Genomic DNA, 21,820 nt, shown 5'->3' on the forward strand with positions numbered 1-21,820 from the left:
TAATATAAAGGTAAACAAGGTGTGAAGCAACCCTATGTATATGATTATCTAATACCCTGTGGCACATGACCACATAGCAATTCAGACCCAACCTGATAAAAGTGGCATCGTTAAGAAACGTGATGGAAGAGAATGATCTCATGGCATGCAGAGCAGACAGAGATGACTTATAAACTAGCCCTAGCTTTGCTCAGGTTAGTGGCAGCACAGCAGTCTTACACAGGGGGTGGGTTTTGAATGTGCATTCCTAACTCTATTACTTATATGCTGGGCCAGAACGGCCAGATGTGTTGCATAGGCAACATATGTAATCTGTGAATGATCATTCCCGGTGGATCCCCTCCAACCAGTCCAAAAGTTACATTACTGGGCCCCAGCCCACTTCACGTAGAAAGACAAGACCACCCAATTGGGTGCCTTCAGGGAAGAGAGAAAGTGGAATTACAGTGATTACTGTGATTAATAACTTTGTTTTATGCAAGCAGTTGTACACCCTTTGGCCAAAATGCTTATACGCTTGTGTTTAATCCAAGGCAGCTAAAGCTGCACAGGGGCATCTGAAACGTAATCATATAATTCTCACAGAAGTTAACAGACATTGTTACTTTCAAATGTGGCTCTAACTCTTTTTCTTTTTTTTCCTTTATTTAGTTATGCAGTTTAGCATGCTGCACTTGTAAATTTTGGCCTGAGTGTAAACCATGCTGGCAAAAATATCGTCACCTCTGGGCCCGAGATGAAGGCAGTTTACCACAGCATAGCCATATGGGAGGAGAAAATCTGTTAAAATCCTTCTATGGACAATTATAGCAAATATGTTACAAGGCTTTGAGATCTTGCACGATGATGAGCCCAATCTCTTTCTGGAGAGAGGTAACAGGCTGAAATAACAGTATCAGAACTGAAGCCTCTTAATATATTACTGTCTTGCAAAAATCTGAGTGTCAAGTCTATGCAGACTTATCACTGTTCTAACATAGGAGCAGTCGCTTGATTTGCTAAAAGCTTATCGTCTGCAGAGGCAGACCTGAAAGAAAGGAAACGTTCTTGCAGTTTTATGGGCAAGGAAACTAAGGGATGTAGCTCTGTTTTGCTTCACCACCTGTTGGGAGCAGTAGCTGAATGCCTGCTATTTTTGCTGGGCACAGAAGCAGGTAGTGATGCCCTCATCCAAGTTTGCACAGGAAGGGGTGGTGGCATGGCTGGGAACTGCATTTGCATCCAATGGGCTCCGGTGCAGTGCTGCAATTGCTGCCATTCTCTTGGATCCTCCTGTTGCTTCAGGAAAAGTTTATACTACATGGAGGAGAATAATGCATCAAAACATCCCCACTGGAATAAATAAGCATCTTAAGTCAGGAGTTCAAACACAACTTGCTTTTCTACTGCTTCTGTTGTCAGTCTGGTAATTTTTGTTTGGCTTAGGGAAAATAAGAATAAGTGTTAAATTCATGCTTAAAAGATTGCCTCTCTTCAGAGAAATTTGTTGTCCTTTTTCTCATTTTCAACACGGAAAACTTGCTTTTGCAGCAGAGATTTTGACATTAAGTGTCTTGATAGAATAATAGGCATGAGATGGATTGCAGTCTATTGCCTCAAGACTTTGCCAATCATAAACTAAAATCAGTTAATGCATTGAGTTAAACCTTGCTATATTGTGCAGTGTGCTAGTAGTATTAAAAAAATTGATCCAGAAAATATATTGATTATATTATCTCCATAGCAACAAACAATAATAGGATAATGTTAGCTTAATAATTGTGCTTTGTGAAAACCTTTCAGAATAATTACTGCATTGTGGTCTTTTCACAACGTGGAATGCAATAGCGCTTCTTCCTTGATTGCAGTCACCATCAGCACTGCGTCAAGAGATGTTTTTGTGTGCATGCATATGTATTCATGGATAATTTTGCCCAGGGTGAAGCAGTTTAGCAGACTATTTTGGGATCCACTTTTAAATGGTCAAGACCACAAATTGGCAATTCTTTTCTATGTGGTTTGTTTTCTCCCACCTCCTTCATCAACTGGCTACCATAAAAAGAGGTCATTAACATTTCCTTTTCTGAATCTTTCCTTGCAAGGCACAAAGGCTTTGGCATGTAACAGAGCTAAATGTCCAGCTACTATATTAAGGATTTTCAGGAGAGAGGAACTCTGCTCTAAAGGCAGTGTTTCAAAGCTGTTCCTTTAATTGAATTTCATCTGTCACTCTCTAGAAATGACCTGTTCCACAGGAGCTATTTCCCTGTATTTTGGAGGACTTGATTATCTTATGCATCCTGAATTGTAATATAAATAACATGAGGTTGTTATGAATAAATATATATATTCTTACATATAAGTAGGGGGGTGTGTGTATAACATTTTTAGCTTGAAATTTTAGCAGGCAAGTCAGAGGAATAGATATATATGCTCTTCATCTGGGTCTTGCTTTTATTTTTACTTCTAGATCAACCCTGTAGTTTTGATTTTTGAATTAAAAAGAGGTATTGACCCAAATACATGATGGAGAGGCCAATTTCTTAGAGTGGTCAGAAAAACTCCACCCAGTTTAATCCCTGAAGTTTAAGTAGCCCCTGAAATGTCCCATCTCTGTGAAGGCCCTCTGGGACCTGGCAGTGGGTCAGGAATCCATTCACTTTGGTCATGCCACTATTTCTTGATGTACCTGTTGTGCAAGGGCTGGGTTTAGAGGTCAGCTGGCAGAGACTAGGCCACTGTCAGATCTTGCACTGGCAAGGGATTCCCTATGGCTTTCCTAGGGCACCCTCTACTAACCCCAGTGGTAGGGTGAGATGTCCCTTTACTTCCCAGGGCACGAGTGGCCGCATATTCTCTGATGGCCATTCCTTAATGGTTCGTCATATTATTTTGATTCATACTTCTGGACAGGATTTGTCCTTCATATGGCCCATCATTTCAGTTCTTGCCATTTACTAGACAGAGGTCCTTTTCTCTTTGAGGATCCTCAGGAGAATACAATACGCGATCGTCTTGGAGCCAGGAATGTGCAAACTCAGACTCTGTATGGGGTGGCACTTTGGTACCATATGCACTGTACTCAGTGCAAGTGCTAATAGTTTTCTGTTTGAGATGTCTTCGTAAGGAGCTTGGTTGTGCTGTTGTCCCCTGCCATCATTTTCCTTGACAGTCCCTCCATGTTGTTGCTTTATGGGGAGGGTGTGATGGAAGAGTTGTTTTCTGTCCCAGGCAGTGGTTACTTTCTGCCAGTGTCCCAATCTCCTAGGAATGTGGCTAATTCAGCAGGGAGATGGAGGAGCAGTGGTTGCTCTTGACTTTGTGTCTTGTGCCAGAGCATCTAGTTATGCATAGCTGTTGTATTGAATGAGAGCGCCAAGCCCCTCTCTCCTTTTCTGGGTGCAGATGAATGCCGTTATGAAAAGGCAGCTAAATGCATCTGTTACTCTGAAAAGTATCTGGTATTTGCAGGTGCATAGCATCATTCATTTAAAAACAACAAAGAAAGCCTAGATGGATTGACAAGGTGCTGCTTCTGATGCTGCTGCACAATCCAGTCCCAGGTGATGATCTAGAAACAGAAAAGAATGCCTGGCATGAGCCAATTCAATCCCCACCTCCAAACCTAAGCTCTTCTGTCTATGGAATTGTCACAGTTGAAGCTGTGACTGTGCTTCTGCTTGGCACTGCCCGTGCTTGCCCAAGGTACTGACCACTGGCCTTGCTGATCCCTAGAGCTGTCCCAAATGCTCATTACACTGCAGCTGCCTGTTTAGTTTCCTTGTGCTATCTCAGTTCCTACTATTCTCTGCAATCCTCTCTTCAGCCCACACAGGGGTTGACACTGTGTGTTTCTGTCTGTCTCTTCCTAATCCCTTGTTCCAGGGAGGTCTGATACAGCTTTCTAGTGTGTCTGATTTTCATGCTTGTATCCTAGCACCTACCACATGGGTGGCTTGACTCTTAAACAGTATTTGGCTTCAGGGCAGAACTCAGAGAGCAAGTAACCTTATGAAAACAAAAATATTTTGTTGGAATAACTGTTGTAAAATAGGTGAAGACTCAACTGCCTGGTGTGACATGGCTGTTGGCGGCTGCAGCTTGTCTTATTCCCAAAGGCATGAGACTATTCTGTTTTGCACAGGATCTTACAGCACATTTATTTCCATAGTGGTAGGTCTGTTCTACCTGTTGGGCTGTTGGTCTGGGAGCAGGATGAACACTGTGTATTTGTTCACATGGCTAGGGTGAAGATGCTCGTAGCTCAAAAGGCACGTGCCCCCTTGTGCCCTGGTGAATGTATGGGCACACTTCAAGGTTTGTGTGTGTCAAGCTGACTTGTCTGTCCTTAACCTTGTAGCTTTTACAGAGGTGCCATGTGATAGATGGTAGTAAAAAGGGACCTGTCATGCCTATGCCTGGCCTGTCCATGCTACAGATAGCGGTATGCTCTGTTCTGCATCAGAGGCCAGCACAATCTATAGGGGCATTTTTCTTCTTTCATGCTTGAGAGCCTGTATCCATACAAGGTGGGAATTAGACAAGAGGAAGCCGGGCTTGTCCAGCTATGTTAAAATACAGAAATAGTCCTAGTATCTTTCACTAATGCTCTAAGTGGCATGACTAATGTCTGTCACATGTAATGCTCTTTCGACGGAGTACTCTGTGTGCAGTGTAGTGCTTTGATTTGGGCACCAATTTGTGTCTCAGTGTCATCACAATAAAAGATTAAAGTTTGAGAGCTGAACACAGATGGAATTTTGTGATAATAGATAGTTCTTTCAGGTGGATGTTTCGTAGTTTCAAACTCAGTGGTCACAGATAATTAAGTGATTCGATAATCAGTTCCTAAACAATGGTAAAGACCTCCTAGCACTATAGAAGCAAAAGGTCTCTGAGGAGACCAAGGTATTATAACCCACTGAATGAGTAATGTTGCTTCCTAAAGCTCAGGTTGTCTTGAAACCCACCTGTCTAAGTTGTATCCATTTAGGCATCAGTGGGCTAAAGCAATATGAGGTAGCCCAGAGTTTGCATCAGAAAAGAACCTTTAAATGCTGTCATCCTAATTCAGTAGGTGAAGATACAAGATATACATGTAGTCATGGTATTTTTCCAGTACTTATTTCAATGCCTGTTTGCATTCTATGGCATTTAGGAGAGACGGTTGCACAATAGGCTTGGTTAATATATTTTATTCTCAAAAATTACTTTTTCATAACCTGAAGGAATCTGCTGTTAATGTGTTTAAGAAGACACTCTTCAAAAGTGGAGAAGGTCCTTGGAGAAAAAGTGTCCTTGTCTCCCTTTCTTGGGAAAGGAGTCAACTTTTATTTCTCCAAATGCCAATTTGTTGCCCCTTAAAAGTGATGTGTTGTCAGATTTCTTCCGAAATATTTGTTTCCTTAGATTGAACTAGCGTGTCTGTCTGTCCTACAAGAAGTTGTTTCCATTTAAGTTACGCAAATACTGCTTTGCTTCCCTTAAGGGAGGCCAGCAAAGAAAACTAATAAAAGTCATTCACCATTAGTAAGATGTGCTGAATGCTTACGCTAATCCATCTGAGAGACATTGAGCACGCAGCGAAAATACACACTGCAATGGTCTTGTATTGCACAATGAATTCCCTCCTATAGAGAGCACTGTAATTCTCTGTTTTCCTGTTGTAATTTGAGGATGTAGTAATATTAAGAAAGGCAACAGAGATGGTTAGCTATCGAGTGGAATTATATATAAGAGACTGTGTAGGAGAGAATTACAGTCAGTTTGGAAAGAAGATGACTTAGAAGATATTTAGTGGAAATTACGTACTAGAGTAAAAAATAAAATAAAATCTATCATTCCTTTCTCTTTTGTTTAGTTTCTTGACTTATCATAAATATGTTTATCACAGGATCAGAAACTGCAGTGAGTCTGTAAGACCTCACATGGAGCCTTTCATGAACACACACTGCACAAATTGTATTTCTCTTTGTACATGTCTTCATAATGACATGTTTTCTGTTTTTGATAAAGGATCCTGGAAGCCTGAATAGGTGTCTTCTGTGACATTTACTGTTAAATAAAATAAGGGCCTAGCAGGTTTAAGTGTTATCTAGACAATAGTCCTAATAAAAATAGTAAGGTTGCAATTATAGCTCTACAGCAGATATAAACAAGGTCTAAGCTAACGGCAGGCAACTTCCAAATAGATAAAAAGAAACATTATTTTAGCAAGCGTAATCAGTCTGGAGAATTCATCATTGCAAGAATCAGGGAGTCGAATACAGCAGCTGGAATAATTTGAGGGTCTGGATAATTTTATGACTAATTACATTTGTAGCTATGCATATTATGATAAAAGTAATCGAATCTTAAGCTAACAGTTGGGTGAGGAAGAAACCTCCCTTTATTTAAAGCATTTTAGTTTTAACCATGTATGTAGGGTTGTTTTCCTCATGCCTTTCTCCAGTTTTGTGTACTTCCAACTCCCTACCTGTGACAAATGGGTACTTGCCATCCCAAAGATGTTGTGGAAATTAAGTTTGTAAAGTGAAATGAGATTGAAAAGAGAAAGACAAAAAGAGAGAATCCCATTGCAGTGTGCCAAATTAATGTGTGAGGCTGTATCTATATGGGAATGCTTTGGAAAGTTAAGGTGAATCAACTAGAAGTGTGAGTACAGTGCGCAGATATGAAAGTGCAGTAAATATTTTCCATAAGAGCCTTTCTTATTCTGGAAGTGGCTGTGTATCGCCTTGAGGAGCTGGTATAGATAAACTGGATTATTCATCCTACACTCCACCTTTCCTAAGTATCCACATCTTACCCACTGTGCCTCAAAACCTGCCTTGAGGTTCTTACCCCCACTATTCTGACTGTGGGTCTGTCCTAAAATCTTAGTATTTTGATAGTCAAGAACTTTCATCTGATTGCTAGCAACATTTGTCCTTGGCCATTTTATATTAATTTGATCTTTTTGTAATGTAGGTCTTTATATTAAATAGGCATTTTTCCCTCCCTGATGATTACTTCCAGCACATTTATAGACAGCAGGCATGCCTCCTCCCTTTGGTCTGCTAAAATGGACCTTTGGTTTGCTAAAATGAACTCTCCTACTTATTACTTGTAAGACAGGCCTTCTGTTCCCTGAGAATCCTTGAACCCTTTTCTCTACTCATTCCATTTTTGATTCATTCCTTTGGAATGTGGTTTATCAGATTTGCATGCAGCATTCCAGAGAAAGCATACCCCAGATATTATACGTTTGCAGTTTCCATCATACTTGTTGTTCATCATTATCCTGTGGTTGATGTGACCATCCACGTTTTTCCTTCACTGTTATTTCCAAATGATAATCTACTACTGGAGAAATTCTTGCAGTTAACATAATCCCTCTAAGGGCATGAAGCTTTGCTTTCAACAAAAGACTCTTCTCTGTTACAGTTGTTCAGGTTCTTTAGGTCATTCAGTTCTTCTGATATGACAGTCTCAGTCTCTCTGCCAGCTGAGGATAGAATCTGTCTTTCAACCCAGAACCGTGGATGTACTTCACAAAAGTCTGCTTTTATGCCAAAGTCAGTCCTCAAAACATTGAACAAGGTCTGTCCCAAAACTGACCCTTGAGAAGTCTATGGGTTTCCTCCTTTCATGCCTGTACATTTTCTTTCAACTCAGTCCATACTCATTTCCCTTAAGCTTGCACGTTTGCTGTCTCTCAATTTTTACCCTGATCTTCATCCTTCTGGGTGTGTTGACTGTTCACCTGCCACCAGACCAAATCTGTTACTGAAGTCTGTGTATCTCTTCCACTGTTCCCTCACCTAGAAAATGCGTTACGCTGTTCGTTATCTTTCCTCGGGAAGGTATCCCATTTCATACTCTGACCCTCTTTCCTTTAGGTACTTGCTGTGAAGCAGGGTGCTGGGTTGATAGCAGTGGGCCAGAAGTGGTGCCTGAGGGACTGTTAATGGGCGGCAGATGCTCTGTCCAGCCATGCCACTTATGCAGGGCTGGTGCTCGTGACTCAAATGTTAAAAACATATGGTGGGGGTTGTGAGAAAGTCTGAGGACTGTGTGTTTCATGCACTGGGAAGTCTTGCATGCTATTGAGGTCAGGCTTGCAATTGTGTATTTACTTGCTTGGCTTCCCCTCCCTCCTGCCGACTCTTCAGTTACCAGTCTATTAGAGTCAGCCATTAGCCTGGTTAATGGGGAGAGACAGCAAATACCAGAAAGGATGATGTGCTTTTCTTAATTCCTTCTTGGAAACCTGACTGTTTTAAACTGTAAATGTCTCATGAAAAGGCTGAAAAGGGTCCAAAACATGTCTTTGCTTTTGTAATGCAGGAACACCCAGAAGAGGAGTGTGACTCTGTGCTCCTTAGGACGTAATTGGCAAGTGATCTTTGCCAAAACTGTCTAGGTGGCTTCCAGCTGACTGCATGCAGGCTTTGGGGTAGTGGATTGGCATGACTGAATTGTGTGGTGCCATCAGATCCTTTTGGGTGATATGAGCCATTGAGGTGATCTCTCAATGCCATCTGATACGTTGGGTGATACATCTTGATCCTGAGAGCCTCTGCCTCCTCTGACTAGGGCAGGTGGTGGATAGCAGAAGGAAAAGAGGGTGATAAAAGGCACGGGGTAAGGGTAGAGAGAAAGGAGACCTCTTGCAAGAGAGGAAACAACCATCTTTCAGGGGAGGAACTGAGCAGTTTCTCTGAACACTGATGTGACAGTTTCTTGTTCCCGACAGCAAGGACTAATGTAGCACACAGAAATAAAAATGCCCACCTAGTTTTTATTAAAGACCTGAAAAGGTAAAAGGGAAAAATAAAAAATTATAATTTGTTTGGTATTTAGTTCAGGCAATTTTTTTTAAATTGTGTAATGAGAACGCATTGTCCAAATTTTCATATGCAGATTCAATTAGTGTTCAGTTAATTAGCCTTTACAGATGAGGATTAACTTAATTACATAACACTAACCTCTCTTAATAACTATTAAGGGTAGAAAGGCTGCTTTTAATAAATTTGGAAGGGCTATATATGTGTTTTAAAATCTGAAATGGCATACGCACACATAAATTAAACCAAATTACACACAGAGGACGGCCTTAAGGGTAGCAATCAAAGGAAGCAAACTATGTACATGGCTTGGAATCAGGCTGGTTAGATGTTCATGCTGTTTTCCTTCTCTTGTCTGTTGGCATCCTAGTGTTTTCACTAGGATTATTACTGGAGATGATGTACAGTCTGGGGTCATCCCTTCAAAGTGGGCTGCAGTACGAGGATGCTTTAATTAAATGCTAGCTTGTATTAAAAAAAAAAAAAAAATCAATCTGGATACTAGGGTATTAGCAGTTGTTTTTTTCCTGCTGGTCTAAGGGAAAAAAGACATGCGAAGCCCACTGAATACTAAAAATCTCATCCATAAATGTCATTCATTGTTATTATGTACCATAAATAGCTATAGATTTTTTTTTCTCTCGATTTGAGGTGTGCACTCATACAATGATGTTGTGGTTATTAATATCGCAGTAAAACAGAACATAATGTCTGACTACAGGGTGATGAGGGTGGAGCATGTATGGGCCAGGTGATAAGATGTGGCATCTCTGGCTTCTGAGTCACAGGTCTGAATCCAGGCTGTCTTGGTAAGTGACTGACATAAGGTAATACTTGATGCTTTTCAGAAACGGACAGCAAAAGAACCCTTTTTCACTTGTCTGTTTTTGCATGGCTAATGTTTCCCACTTGCACTGGATTTTTATGAGCACACCACATACATCTCCGCACAGCTCAGTAGCTTTTGTGGCATTCAATGCACCGCAAAATGCAAGGGCTACCCTCGTTTCATTCTGGAAGTCGGTTCTTTGGAGTTCAAATTATGAGCTACTGTGAGGTGCATGCATCTGCTGGATCCCAGCTTTGTGGCCCTCTTCATTTTATCTAGTAACCCTTGAGGTCTCTAGGTAAGTTCCTAAACCACATGATTTATTTTCCAGCTGCAACAAGCTGAAAAGTTTCAAAGTGTCCTCCATGCAGTCTGGGTCACTTAAGCTTGAGTTTAACCTTAAAGTCACTTAAGTCCCTGTTTACAGCCACAAGATCTGCAGGTATTGAGAAAGTAATAATACTAGATTGGATATGCCTCATGTTGGATACCCCAGAAATCCATATGCACAGTACTACTGCCTCTTTGGCTTAGTGCCTACAACCATTTTCAGCAACGAGGGAAGATGACATTGCTGCAGATTTCTTCTTTGCTGTGAGGAACTAGCAAGGTGAATATGCAACATGGAGGAAATTGCCGAAAGATCTGTCTTGCAGTTGCAAAATCCATTGAAAAAAGGAAAGGGGGTACTTGAGCTGAGGGAGTCCTTTCTGAAGCCCGTTTATTTATGTGCTGCTCACACTGGACCCTTTGCGTTCAGTATCTCAAGATAGATGGTTGGCCATGATCAGGCTTTGCTCTAGCTGATGCAGACCCAAATCTTTTTCCCTTCCATAGGGGTTGCACCTGTATTCCTGAGAGTAGGGTTTGGTTTTATGAGTGATTCTGCCCACAGATGCAGCTGATGATATACGCTCAGAGGAAGGGGAGAATGCAAATTCCCTGTAGGGAGGCAACTGCCAGCCATATAAACAAAGAAGCCTTCTGGGTGTGCAGCAGTCAGCCCACTTGAGCTGCTGTTTCCATGGTATACCAGATGCTGTAAAATATGCTTTCTTCAGGGAAAGAAGCTTTTCATGCTCCTGTATTATCTTGTTTGATAATGGGCTGTCATCAGGCCACTACCTCACTGTAGAGGCCACACACAACAAATTCCCCCTGCCCTAGCCCTTTCCTGAGTAGTTGTTGATGACAATTCGTATTCTGCAGCTTCCAAATAAAGGAAAAGCTAAGTGATTTTTCTGACTTGGAATAGCATTACAATGCTTTTACACTTCATTGTTATGAGTGACTGTTTAATGTGCTACAGTTCTTCCTGGTGCACACAGTGTCATCTTGGAATACCAAGTGTTGTTTTGCTCTTCATTTTCCTTCTGGTTTCCAAAAAAAATCAGAATACGTGTCTCCTTTTTTGCCTGATTATCCCCTTCTGAACCCTCCCATTGCTTCATTATAGCTCCTATCTTATGGCTGTTCAAGCCCCTGGATACATGCCAGCAGGTACCATTTCAGAGTTTGCTGTCCCTCTTGATGTTACCCACTGGGCAATCTTGAGTAAAAGAGAGGTCCTGACCTCTGTTTTCTAGTGAAACAGTTGCTGTTGATGGGCAAATGCTTAGTTTTTCTGTATGTAGTAAGTACAGTTGCAGTTATAAACCTGAACAAACCCGCAATAATAAACCTTGGAGCAGCTTGTCCTCGGCTAGAGTAAATAAGTTACCAAAAGCACTTGCGAGTCTTGCTATGCTTCAAACATGACTCATAGCAGGAGGAGGATGTTTTCATGGTACCTGTCTACTGGAAGCAGTGTTCAGGCTGCAAAACTGGCAGAGCAACATGGATGTGGCATATCCCTTCCCTGTGTACTGAGACCATCGCATTGGTTCATTCGCCTTTGTCATGGCTATTGAGAAGAAATACACATGCTTTTGTATGACCCCAGCTTCCTACAGCCAGAAGGCATGCTCTGGCTTGTAAGTGACACATATACACATTCCCTCTGCCTTGCCTGTGTTCCAGCCACTGTAACCTCCCAGGATTGTTCATGTGCTGTTTGGTTGTCTTTCTCAGGCAGCCTGATGAGACCTGTTCTACGGTGCCTGTGAAGGAGACCAGGATAGCATTGGGTCCTGGGGGTGGATGCTGGAGGCAGGCAGTGGTGTGTATGTGTGTGTGGTGGTGCAGGATGTGAGAAAGCGTCCTGGAGTGAGAGAACAAGCGCTTTTTTTACTCCTGAGGATGCTTTCTCACAACTTCTCCCAGATATTTTTCAACTCCTCCTCTCCCCCCATATCCTGCAGCCTTGCACATCTCACTTTGGGGGAAGAAAAATGAAGTGTGGTTAATTTTAAGCCAGTGCAATCATTTATGAGACTTGGAGGTGGAAAACCAGTTATTGGTTAACAGGCTTGATTTTAAATGTGCTCTCCCTGACCCCTTTACATGAGTGAGCCAGGAGCAGCACTTCCAAGAAGCCGGTTTTCTGGAAGGCTTTTTCACTGAATCATTTCAAGCCTAGGCTTCTTGTAAATGTTAATATCCTGCTGGCTCAGTGGAATGCAGCTGGTGGATACAGCAAGTGCAATACCTATGTACGTGCTCACAATTCAAAGTAAAACTTGGCAGGCAAGTTTCAGGATGTACTTTGGGATGTCCTTAATGAAGGCTCAGGCTAGAGGGAAAGTGGGCAAGAGGGTAAACCTGATTTGGCATCATCTCACAAGACTGGAATTCCCCCTGCCCCATGCAGTAGCCGCTGTTGTGCTTTACACCCCACGTTCAAATGCCTGGTAACCTCGATCTGTGCCCTGTGTCACTCTGGTGCCTCAGCACGGCTGTAAATCTCAGCTGTGTGTACACAGGTTGGAGCCACTCTGCCAGGCAAAGTGGTCAGAGTGCATTGATGACCTGAGCCTGCTTTGGGCAGTCTTAGGTGGCTGCCTGGAGAACAGTGCTGGGAGAATTTGTCCCCTGGATTTCCCCTTGCATCAGCAGGGGAAGGCAGTAGACAACCTTTGTAATGCTGAAATTGTAGCAACTGTAGGCTGAAATCCTGCTACTGCTGAAGTATCTCTACAGCAAAATGCAGGTCATTGTGAATGTGTACGTATCTTTTACCCTCCCTTGGTGTTTACAGATAAAAGCCTTTTTGAGTTAGCTGTTTGTATTTGTGGTATTACAAAGGCTTTGTTCACCTTAGATTACGGGTGCTAATGGATGAGGCTTTTTTGCTTGCCTCAATAGTAAAATATTTTCCAGATGAGAATATATATATATATATATATATATATTTTTTTTTAAGTAATCATCTAAACCAGCACTTTCATAATTTTATCTTTAGTGTGTTTTCTTACACACCATCCAGTGCTTTAACTTTGTGTACCTTAGGGAAAACCTGAAGTGCTTGCATTAACCTGAAGACATATTGTCCTTTAGAAAAAACATATTGCAAGTCCAGGATATAAAAATAAATAAAGCACAGCTGTATATAAGAATAAAAAACAAATCAAGCGTTTTATAAGGGGAGGACTGTAGGTGATGCAAATTCTGTGTTAATTTGGGTGCTAAATAGGTTAACTACTTTTGATTACCAGATTTTCTTTTGCTTAGTGTGGTAAAAGGGTCCCAAAGCATGCACACATTATATGGTCTTGTTTATTTATGTCTGTAGTTAATGTATTTAAAATAGTTCATATTGTTCTAGCTAATATTCTTCAGTATGTCATAAAAAACAGGGAAGAATCAATATGAGGTGTAAGTATTCTGCTTTGTTAGTGAATTTTCTCTGAAGAATGAAGATAGAGCACAATAGTCTTTCTTGAATTAATATAAATGCAGATTAATGCAGTCAAATGTGTTATGTTTCCATAGACAAGTTACAAGCACAATGCAGTATGATTCTCAAATATTGCAGTTTTGTTAAAAAAGATTTTTTCCTATTCACTTTAGGGATACATTCGCACACCTTCTTTCAGATTAATCAATTTGAATTCATTTAGGACGCTAACAATTTAGTCTAGTGGCGGGTTTATTTAGATAAATGGATACCAATTTTCATCAATTATGAATATGAAACACAGTAAAAATTTTAAAAGTTTGTTAAAATAAATCTGCTTGCTGTTCTGCAGTGTGTCCCAGGTGACTGCCTCATGTTAAACTCCAGCTTTGCAGGTTTGGGTTGTTTGGCTTTTTTTAATAATATAACTAAAAGCAAACCAAGAAAACCTTTTACACATTCCCTGTGTTTCTCTTGAGTGTAGTAAGTCATATGCTTATTCTGCTACTAATTTCTCTGTCAGTTTTTCCATCCACACACACGTAAGAGAATATTGACAGGACCCTAATCATGAAATTGCTTAAAAAAAATGATAGTCATTAAGTGGTAACATATTTTGGAGCATAAAAACCCTGATGAAAAATGCGTCGAGGGTTTCCAGGTCTTTTTTGGGCGTCGAGGGTTTCCAGGTCTTTTTTGGGGTTGGGTCTTTTTTTTTTTTTTTTTTTCAGTCATGATTTCCAGACTCTATTGTCACAGATAGACAATGATAGGAGGGTGGGGTCATGAATTAATCATAGAACAGTTAGGGTTGTAAAGGACCTTAAGATCACCTACTTCCAACCCCCTGCCATACCATAGCTGTCCTAGTTGAGGTTCAAAGCTTTAGTGTGAGTCTTAGCAACACTGCATAATAGGTTCTCTGTTAAGTACTGTTCTAAAATACTTTGTCATTTTTCTTTTATCCAGGGCTTTTGGGAAAACCACACAAAACTCATAACAGAGTATGGACCTGTTTGTGGGTAAGCTTAGCCGTGCCATCAGCTTGTTTTTGTCCTGGCTTTTGCTGTTTGGGTTTGCTAGGTGGGAGAGGAGAAAATACCAAGATAAGATGTTCATTAAAATGCAGTATGTGGTGTTTTAGTTTGGTTAGACAGAGGTGGAGGTTGTTTGATTACACGCAGAAAGTAACCTTGGCTTATTTTAGTTCAGCAATTTATGTTAGCCTTCATTCATTTCTTTCTAATTTTAATTATGCACATAAAGTTTAGTCTTTTTCACAACTATACAAAGCTACCAGCCTTCAATATTCTCTTTTCATCTGTATATTCTTTATACTTATGGTGAACCGTAATTAAACTTACAGTATAATTTATCATCTTAAAAAAACCCTCAGATTGTGAAATAGTATGAATTTAGTTCAGCTGTTGCTATCCATATTTATGCAAAATTCCTAAACTTTAAATACAATGAAGTACAGATTAGAAATGAGGCATTACTCTCTCTATAGCTCAGCTGTGATATCTTAGCTCTTAGGAGTTTATTAGGAGTAAAGAGGGTTTGAGCAGTATATTCCTTCATATGAGCCCTTCTGCATTTATGTGAATATTCCAAGAACTACTTTCCAGTTGTCATAATTTTAAGTGGAAATTCAGTTATTTCATGGTAACTTCTATTGCTGTGGTCAGTTGGTGTTTCTAGCATAACTATTATTTCAATATATAAGTATCAAACGATATCTACAAAGTAGAGTAAATGAAAAAGATTTTTTGTGTGTTCTGCAAGGGGCTTAAGACGCTTGCAAGAAGAGAGCATATATGACTGTGTGTGCATAGATGATCATAAATAATATAAATATGCATTGTATGAACTTCCAGCAAAAATGCTCTATCAAAAAGAAGTCAGGCTCAGGCATATGAAGCATTTGATGCTCCAGTCACAGCTGCCTTGTGGCATTTGTGCTCAGCCCTAAGGACAAAGAAGTGATGGAAATAATGAATTCCAGGGGTTAGGTGCTTGTCTAAGAAGAAATAATACAGTGTATTGGCTGGCCAGGAGTGGGGAAAGATATTCATTAACACTGTGGCAATTTGTATGTTGTGTAACAAATGGAAAATGACTGAGGCTTATTATCTCCATGACCTTTGGTATGATGCCCATAAATGACAATAATGTAAGAACACTGGCATTTGTTCCTCAGTGTATTTCTCTCCTTATTAATATCATGCCTATTTTTTTCCTAATCTGAATTCCAGATAAATTGCTAGTCAGTCATCTGCTTGCTTACTCGGCCAGGCAGAGGCTATGTCATCAGAGAAAGAGATGTATAATTACAGTGTGAGAATGAATAGATAGAAAGTTTCATATTTCCAATCTACCCACAGCTGTCAGGAAATTAAACTTCAGTGAGACTTATATGGGCTGCAAAGCTAGATGATGGTGGTAGCGGTCAGCAGGACGGTTCTGCCTCTTTGGGATAATCTCAGTAGGAGGAGAGAGCAGATTGGGCATACCTGAATCCCATTTATTGCACAAATGAACAATTCCATTTTGGAGGGATCTAGGAGGCTGGCAGAGAAAAAAAAAATGCTGCTATTTGCTGTCTCCCAGGAAAACAAAGCTGGGCTCAAACACTGCTGTGCTCGAGGTAAGCTTTATTTGTAGCTGAGGAGGATGTTTTAAAGCTTGGCTTGCAAGCTGCTGTTCAATAGGTGTGGTATGTGTCGGGGGGTATTTATCACCGTCCTGTCAACTAACGAAATTCCTTCTCCTTCCTTATATGTCTTCTGTGTGGTTCTTCCTGAGCTTCTTTGAAATAGGTAATAAATGGTAGGTGCGTTTATGTGTACAGTCCCAGCAAAGTATTGGATCTGGCAGTTGGAAGAAGATGTGGCATTTTGTTTTTTCCATATTGAGAACTGTTTTCCAGTAAGCATAAAGAGCAATGATCTTTATTTCTACCAGTGGTGAAGTGAGTTGAATACAAATCTTTGGAACTGAAGCCTTTTTTTCTTTCTAAGGTCACTTGAATAGTCTGAATGATACCATCACAACTGTTTTCTTTTGTGTGTGAATTGGTTTCCTTGACAACAGGATGTCAAATCAACTTTTCAGCTTTAATCAAGTCAAAACAATATAACCCTTCTATTCCAAAAGGCCTCAAGTCGTAGAGAATTATTTCAAGTAAGGCTTTTGTAGGTCACAAAAGCATTTTTTTTTTCCTTCACTCTCATGTGCAGATCCAAAGGAGAGGTGATGGGATTACTCTTTTACAGAGAGAGACAATGCAAATAGTCTTCACTTGTGAGTGTGTGTTGTGAAAACTGTCTGTTTTCATACAGAGGTGGCCCAAGATGGAAGCCAAGGCAGAAACAAACAGCTTCAGTTTGGTGCAAAACCAGAGTTGGGCCATTTCTATTCAACAGGGAAATCCGAGTGACTGATGTGACTTTTGGAGAGATCCTGTAACAGAATGGTAGTCTTTGGCTCAGCTATAGTTTGGAGTACCATCTATAAAAATGCCTCCTCTAAAATAGGTGTTCTAGTTCTCCATAACAAAAATAAAAAGTGAAAAATATCTAATTTGGAAAGCAGTGTGCTGATACATGTGAAGGTTTGTTTTGAATGTTTTCCTTTTTATGGTAGGAGTTTTGCAGGAAAGGTAGTCATGGTTTCTGTGGAAATTAGTGGCTTATGTCACTTATTTTTTGGATCAGCTTTGATGTTTTGATAGTTTATTTTCAGCCCCACTGTATCCAATTGTGCCATTTCAGTTGTAGATCATGGCTACTGATCAGAAACAGTGGTAAGAGCAGGCAGAGAAACAGGGTTGAAAAGGTGAAATAAAGAGGGAGAGTATACATCATGGAATTAGAAAAGCAACTCCTACAATATGAGCAGAGCTGCAGAGGCAGCGAGTTAATTTTACTTTATATACACACTTCATAAGCATTTGACCACTCTTGTGTGATTGCATCATTATGACTTTACAGCACTGTAAGTCTGTATGGCTGATTTGGACCTGGAGGTTAGTGCCAAAATAAGTAATATATTCTTGGCCCAACAACACACTACCAGTGAAGGAACAGAAAATACAACAGAGCCCCAAGCAGGCAGGTGATTGCCTCTGGGATGAATGAACCTATGTTGCTTTTGACTGTGGCAATGCGTTTGGGTGTGGGGAAGAGTGTAAGAGTTCATAGCATAGACCTCACTGTGTATAATCAAAGAGTAAATATGGTAGATTACAATTCAGTGGAATTTGTAGGATGACACTCTTTCTTCACGTCCTGTTGCATGAGAAAGAGCTTGCAGCAGGTGAAACCCTATGCTTACTCTTCACTTAACCTCTCAACTTCAACCTGCTGTGAGAAGTCTGAACAATTATGTAGCAGAGTAGGTGTTGAAGAGGACAAGAACAAAGCAAGGCAAAGACGAAGAGATGGGTCTAGGGGTAGCAAGGTGGTGGAGTTTGGATTAAGCCACCTCTAGAAAGTGGAAGACAATTGGGGTGTTTGAGCTCAGGGTTGTCAGGTTGTGAACTGGCAAAAGGAGGCAACAGACTCAAAACCTGTATTTTCTAATAGGCAGAAGGAGTCAATGAGACTATTTCTGACAAGATCTGAAATCATTAAGAGTAATTATAAATCATTCTCAATCCCTAATAAAACAGCCAGCAGCAAACTGCACCTACGCGTGCTGGCCTCCAGCATAAAAATACCCAGATCAGCGCAGTACCACAGGAAGCATGTCAAGGTGCTGGCATTCCTGAAACATCTCGAGACAACACAGGTGTGAATGAAACTCTGTTTCCATATAGGAAGTATCTTGTTTTGCCATAGGTTACATCAGCACATATTTAAGTAATACAAAGAAAGAAACTTTAAATAGGAGAGGTGATTTATCTCAAGGTGTCTGTGGGGTTACTCAGTGTCTGATCTGTGGGTAGTGTTTTTTGTTTGGTAGGGTTTTTTACCTGAAAGACTTCCTAATATTCCTTAAATGGTTTCTAAATAAGTCATTATTGGAACCAAGATCAAGTCTGGCACTTAAATGATTGGGTGGTTTAAAGGATTAGGATAGATCATGGAGCCAGTCACTAATTTGAAATGTGTCCAGGGGTGAGTTGTGATTGTAAGCTATGCTGGCAGCTGACAGCTTTTCAAAAGTCTGTGTAGCCAGAGTTGGTTCTGTATTAACGCTTGACTTCTTCTCTCCCAAAAAAATGTCGCTGCAGATGGCGCAAGCTAGCATTTCTACATATGAGTTCATAATCAAAGCGCTTTTCTCACTGCTGCTTCTGGCCTCTGCATCAGGGCTGAGGTACACTGGTTCGTCACTGTGGAGCTTTGGGGTTTTCCTCATTTGGGGACAGAAGAGGGACTTGTGTTTTGAGAATCTGTGCATCTGGAACACTTCTCAAGGCCTTATCCTTCCTTCTGCCTTCCCAAACACCTAGGGGCAAACCTAAGGTGGATAGGGGCAGGATTTCATCCTGCCCAGAGCAGCTGATATCTTCATCATGCAGTTAATTTGCCTAAAGAAACATTGTCTTTATTACCATTTTAATTTCACAAGCTTTTTAATATCTCTGCTTCATGTGGAAAGAGTAGTCCCAGGACAGGTATTCTTATCTTTGTCCCTGAAGGCCCACGTAAAGAAACGATTTAGTTTTATGAAGCAATCTTATCCTGTTTGATTTCCTGTTTTGCACTGGGCTCTAATGGACTTACATGGTCTTTCCTTTTATTTGCTATTTTAAACAATTTACTTTTTGTATTTCAAATAGAAAAAAAACATACCTGGGCAAGGATGGGGGGGAGGGAAGAAAAACAGGCTTCCTATTTCTGTTCTGTACCTCTTCATAATCTCTGTCTCAGAATTAACCTGATAAAGAGTTTTGGTAGCCTCGCTGGCCTGGATTTTTGTTTTGTTAAACAGTGATACACATTTTTGGCCAGAGTCAAGTCTTTCATATTGCAGAAAGATATTTTTTTTCCGCACTGTTTCCTCATTTTATGTGTTCTCATAAGGTCCTCTGACTCTGTAGGATTGTCAATCAGCTCTAAAATTGCTATTGTGAATTAGAGTTATCTCTATCTTTTCTTTAAATTCTGCAAACTATGGATACAATACAGTAGAATCATTTAAGATGTGCCTAACTCTGAGCACATGAGTAATCCCATTAAAGTCAATGGCATTACTCAACATGCTTCAAGTTAGGCAGAGGTTTATCTACCTTGCTGAATCAGGGACATAAAGGAAACAATTGCATTTGTGATTGAAAAATATTTTTACTGCTGTTGGTACACATAAACACCTAGCTTTATGGTAGCTGAAGGAAGTTAATGGGGAGAAAAATATTTCTTTTCCCTCCCCACCCTCTCTTTTGACAGTACTTTGCATGTAGGCAATTTTATTGCTCCACTGTGTAATGTACTAGCCATTCTCTCTAAAATGGAGAGATTATCTCAAAAATTGACTGAAAAACAGGAGAATCTTAAACATTGTAAAATTAAACTTTCAGACCTCCTTTTTTTTTTTAATCAATGCTCTCAGAATTTTTTAATAGTAACCTATTTTTAAAAATTTGTCTTAAAAAAAAAAAATTAAAAAAAGAAACCCAACAATATTCCTGGCAGAAATGTAGCATTGTGGTAGAGTTCTGCATCTCCATCTGAATCCCCACACTTAACCATAATTAAGGTATTGGTTATAGTTGGTTCCAATGGTTAAATCGAGCTGCTGGAACAAGTTTTGTGAGTTACTTACGGGTATATCATCACCAGTTTCTCCTCTTCTCTCCAGAGCTGTTGGTCTTAAAAACAGCCTTTTATGAGGCTGATGCCAAAAGGTGGCATATCACGCTGTTTTGAGCATTGGAGTCTAGTGCTGTTGTTACAGTTGTAATCACATTGTGGGCTGCCTGATCATTATGGAGTCTTTTAAGTTCTGCATATGAAGACCTGGGGGATGCAGTTTATAAGCAGAATTTATGGTAAGTTAGTTGAGTAATTTAATTCTGGCATGTTTCAAACATACTTAGGTTTCTGGAGCATTGTAAATTGATGCTTAGTACTAGTAATGTTGGAGGTATTTATTAATCAGCTCTTCTTAGCCATTGACAAATCTTATGCATGGACTGTGACCTCCCATGAGAACCATGCAACTTGATCTGGTCTACTCTGTGATGGCTGTTCCTTTGTTACTGTAGCCTCTTGCTGACCTGGTCAGCTCCCAGGGTCACTTGTGTTCTAGCAATTCACAGGCAAAGACTCAAAAGCCCACTGAAATGTCACTGTCCAAGACCTCAGAGCAGGCAAAGCAATCTGGATGGAAACGTTTGATGCAAGTGGTAAACTCTTCTGCATGCAAAGCTCTTTCTCTCTTCTTTGAGACTCCAGACATTGCTGTGAGGTGGCTAAGCTGCAGGCATGTGCTCACTGCTGTGCTTTTTCCAAGTTCCTTTCCTACATCCCTGACTGATCCATGACTCCGCTGCAGCTGTTCAAGCCAATGTAAGTCAAAGACCTGATGTAATCTTTTACACCTCTGGAAAGAGAGTGTGAAATCCAACCAAATGAAACAGACAATGTTTTATATGTTCTTGGCAAGGCAGCTAAGGACACTGCATGTCACCTGCACCATACTCCTGATGCTTATTCCTTGTACTCGGCATGTGCAAACTGCTGTGGTTGTAGTTTCAGTGAGTGTTTGCATAGAGGGAAATCCCATGGTTGGTACAGCTCCGCTGAGATAGCATTAGCCAGATGCAGAAAGGCTATGTGAGATTGGCCAGAACTGTGTCAGCTCCTGAGACTGACGAGGAAAGCGGAGGGCTGACCTTTGTAATATACCCCTCTTAGCATTTGAGGAACCTGATTAAATCTTGGTCTGCTTCTGCATGTGCAGGTAGCAGCTTTGGCTAGGAGGAGGTCTTGCTTCCATTTGTTCACAGGGAGGTGTTTCACTACCCTGTTTCCTGGCATGCTGGTAGTACAGAACTTAGCTGTTAAAGCATAGTCCTTGTGAGCACCAGGTTAAGATTATTTGAAAGCTGAAAGAGTTTTTTGAAAATGTGCTGCCTAAGGAGCATTTTACACCTCATACAGCATGGGTAACCTTTGATCTGTACTGCCTGCTTCTTAGCTAATTAATGCTTAAGATCATCGTTTTTAAAGAACTGAGATGAGTCTGCTAAACAGATCGCCTCTTTGTATCACATAACTCTCATGATCAGCACCTGCATATCGGACTGTGTCATCCTAATTTAGGGCAGGGGGAGGAAATATTCTGTGTGAACCCCACAATTATAAAGCCTAGTATCTTAGACTTAATTTCACCTTGATCTACCCTCTTCAACGTCTATCAAAGCCTGTATTTGTTAATCTTAACAGGCTCCTAAGTCTG

At 40.5% G+C, this 21,820-nt stretch overlaps 1 protein-coding gene across 8 annotated transcripts in view; it reads left to right on the top strand.

Annotated features, from left to right (window-relative positions):
* Positions 1 to 21,820, top strand: part of TBXAS1 (thromboxane A synthase 1) — a 239,321-nt gene that overhangs the window by 78,758 nt on the left and 138,743 nt on the right. For 6 of the 8 annotated variants that reach the window (XM_061444970.1, XM_061444973.1, XM_061444964.1 and 3 more), the window contains one exon: positions 14,381 to 14,433. The exons of 1 other annotated variant lie outside the window; for it this stretch is intronic. In XM_061444970.1, coding sequence (XP_061300954.1) covers positions 14,381 to 14,433 — 53 coding nt within the window. Of the gene's footprint in view, positions 1 to 12,473; positions 12,725 to 14,380; positions 14,434 to 21,820 lie in introns of those variants that run through there. One more of the 8 variants, XM_061444969.1, reaches the window with a different exon arrangement.

This window comes from Pezoporus flaviventris, unplaced genomic scaffold (assembly GCF_033815535.1).
Source record: "Pezoporus flaviventris isolate CSIRO_AGI_PZ_B2104156 unplaced genomic scaffold, CSIRO_AGI_Pfla_v1 ptg000002l, whole genome shotgun sequence".
NCBI classification, from domain to species: Eukaryota; Metazoa; Chordata; class Aves; order Psittaciformes; family Psittacidae; genus Pezoporus; species Pezoporus flaviventris.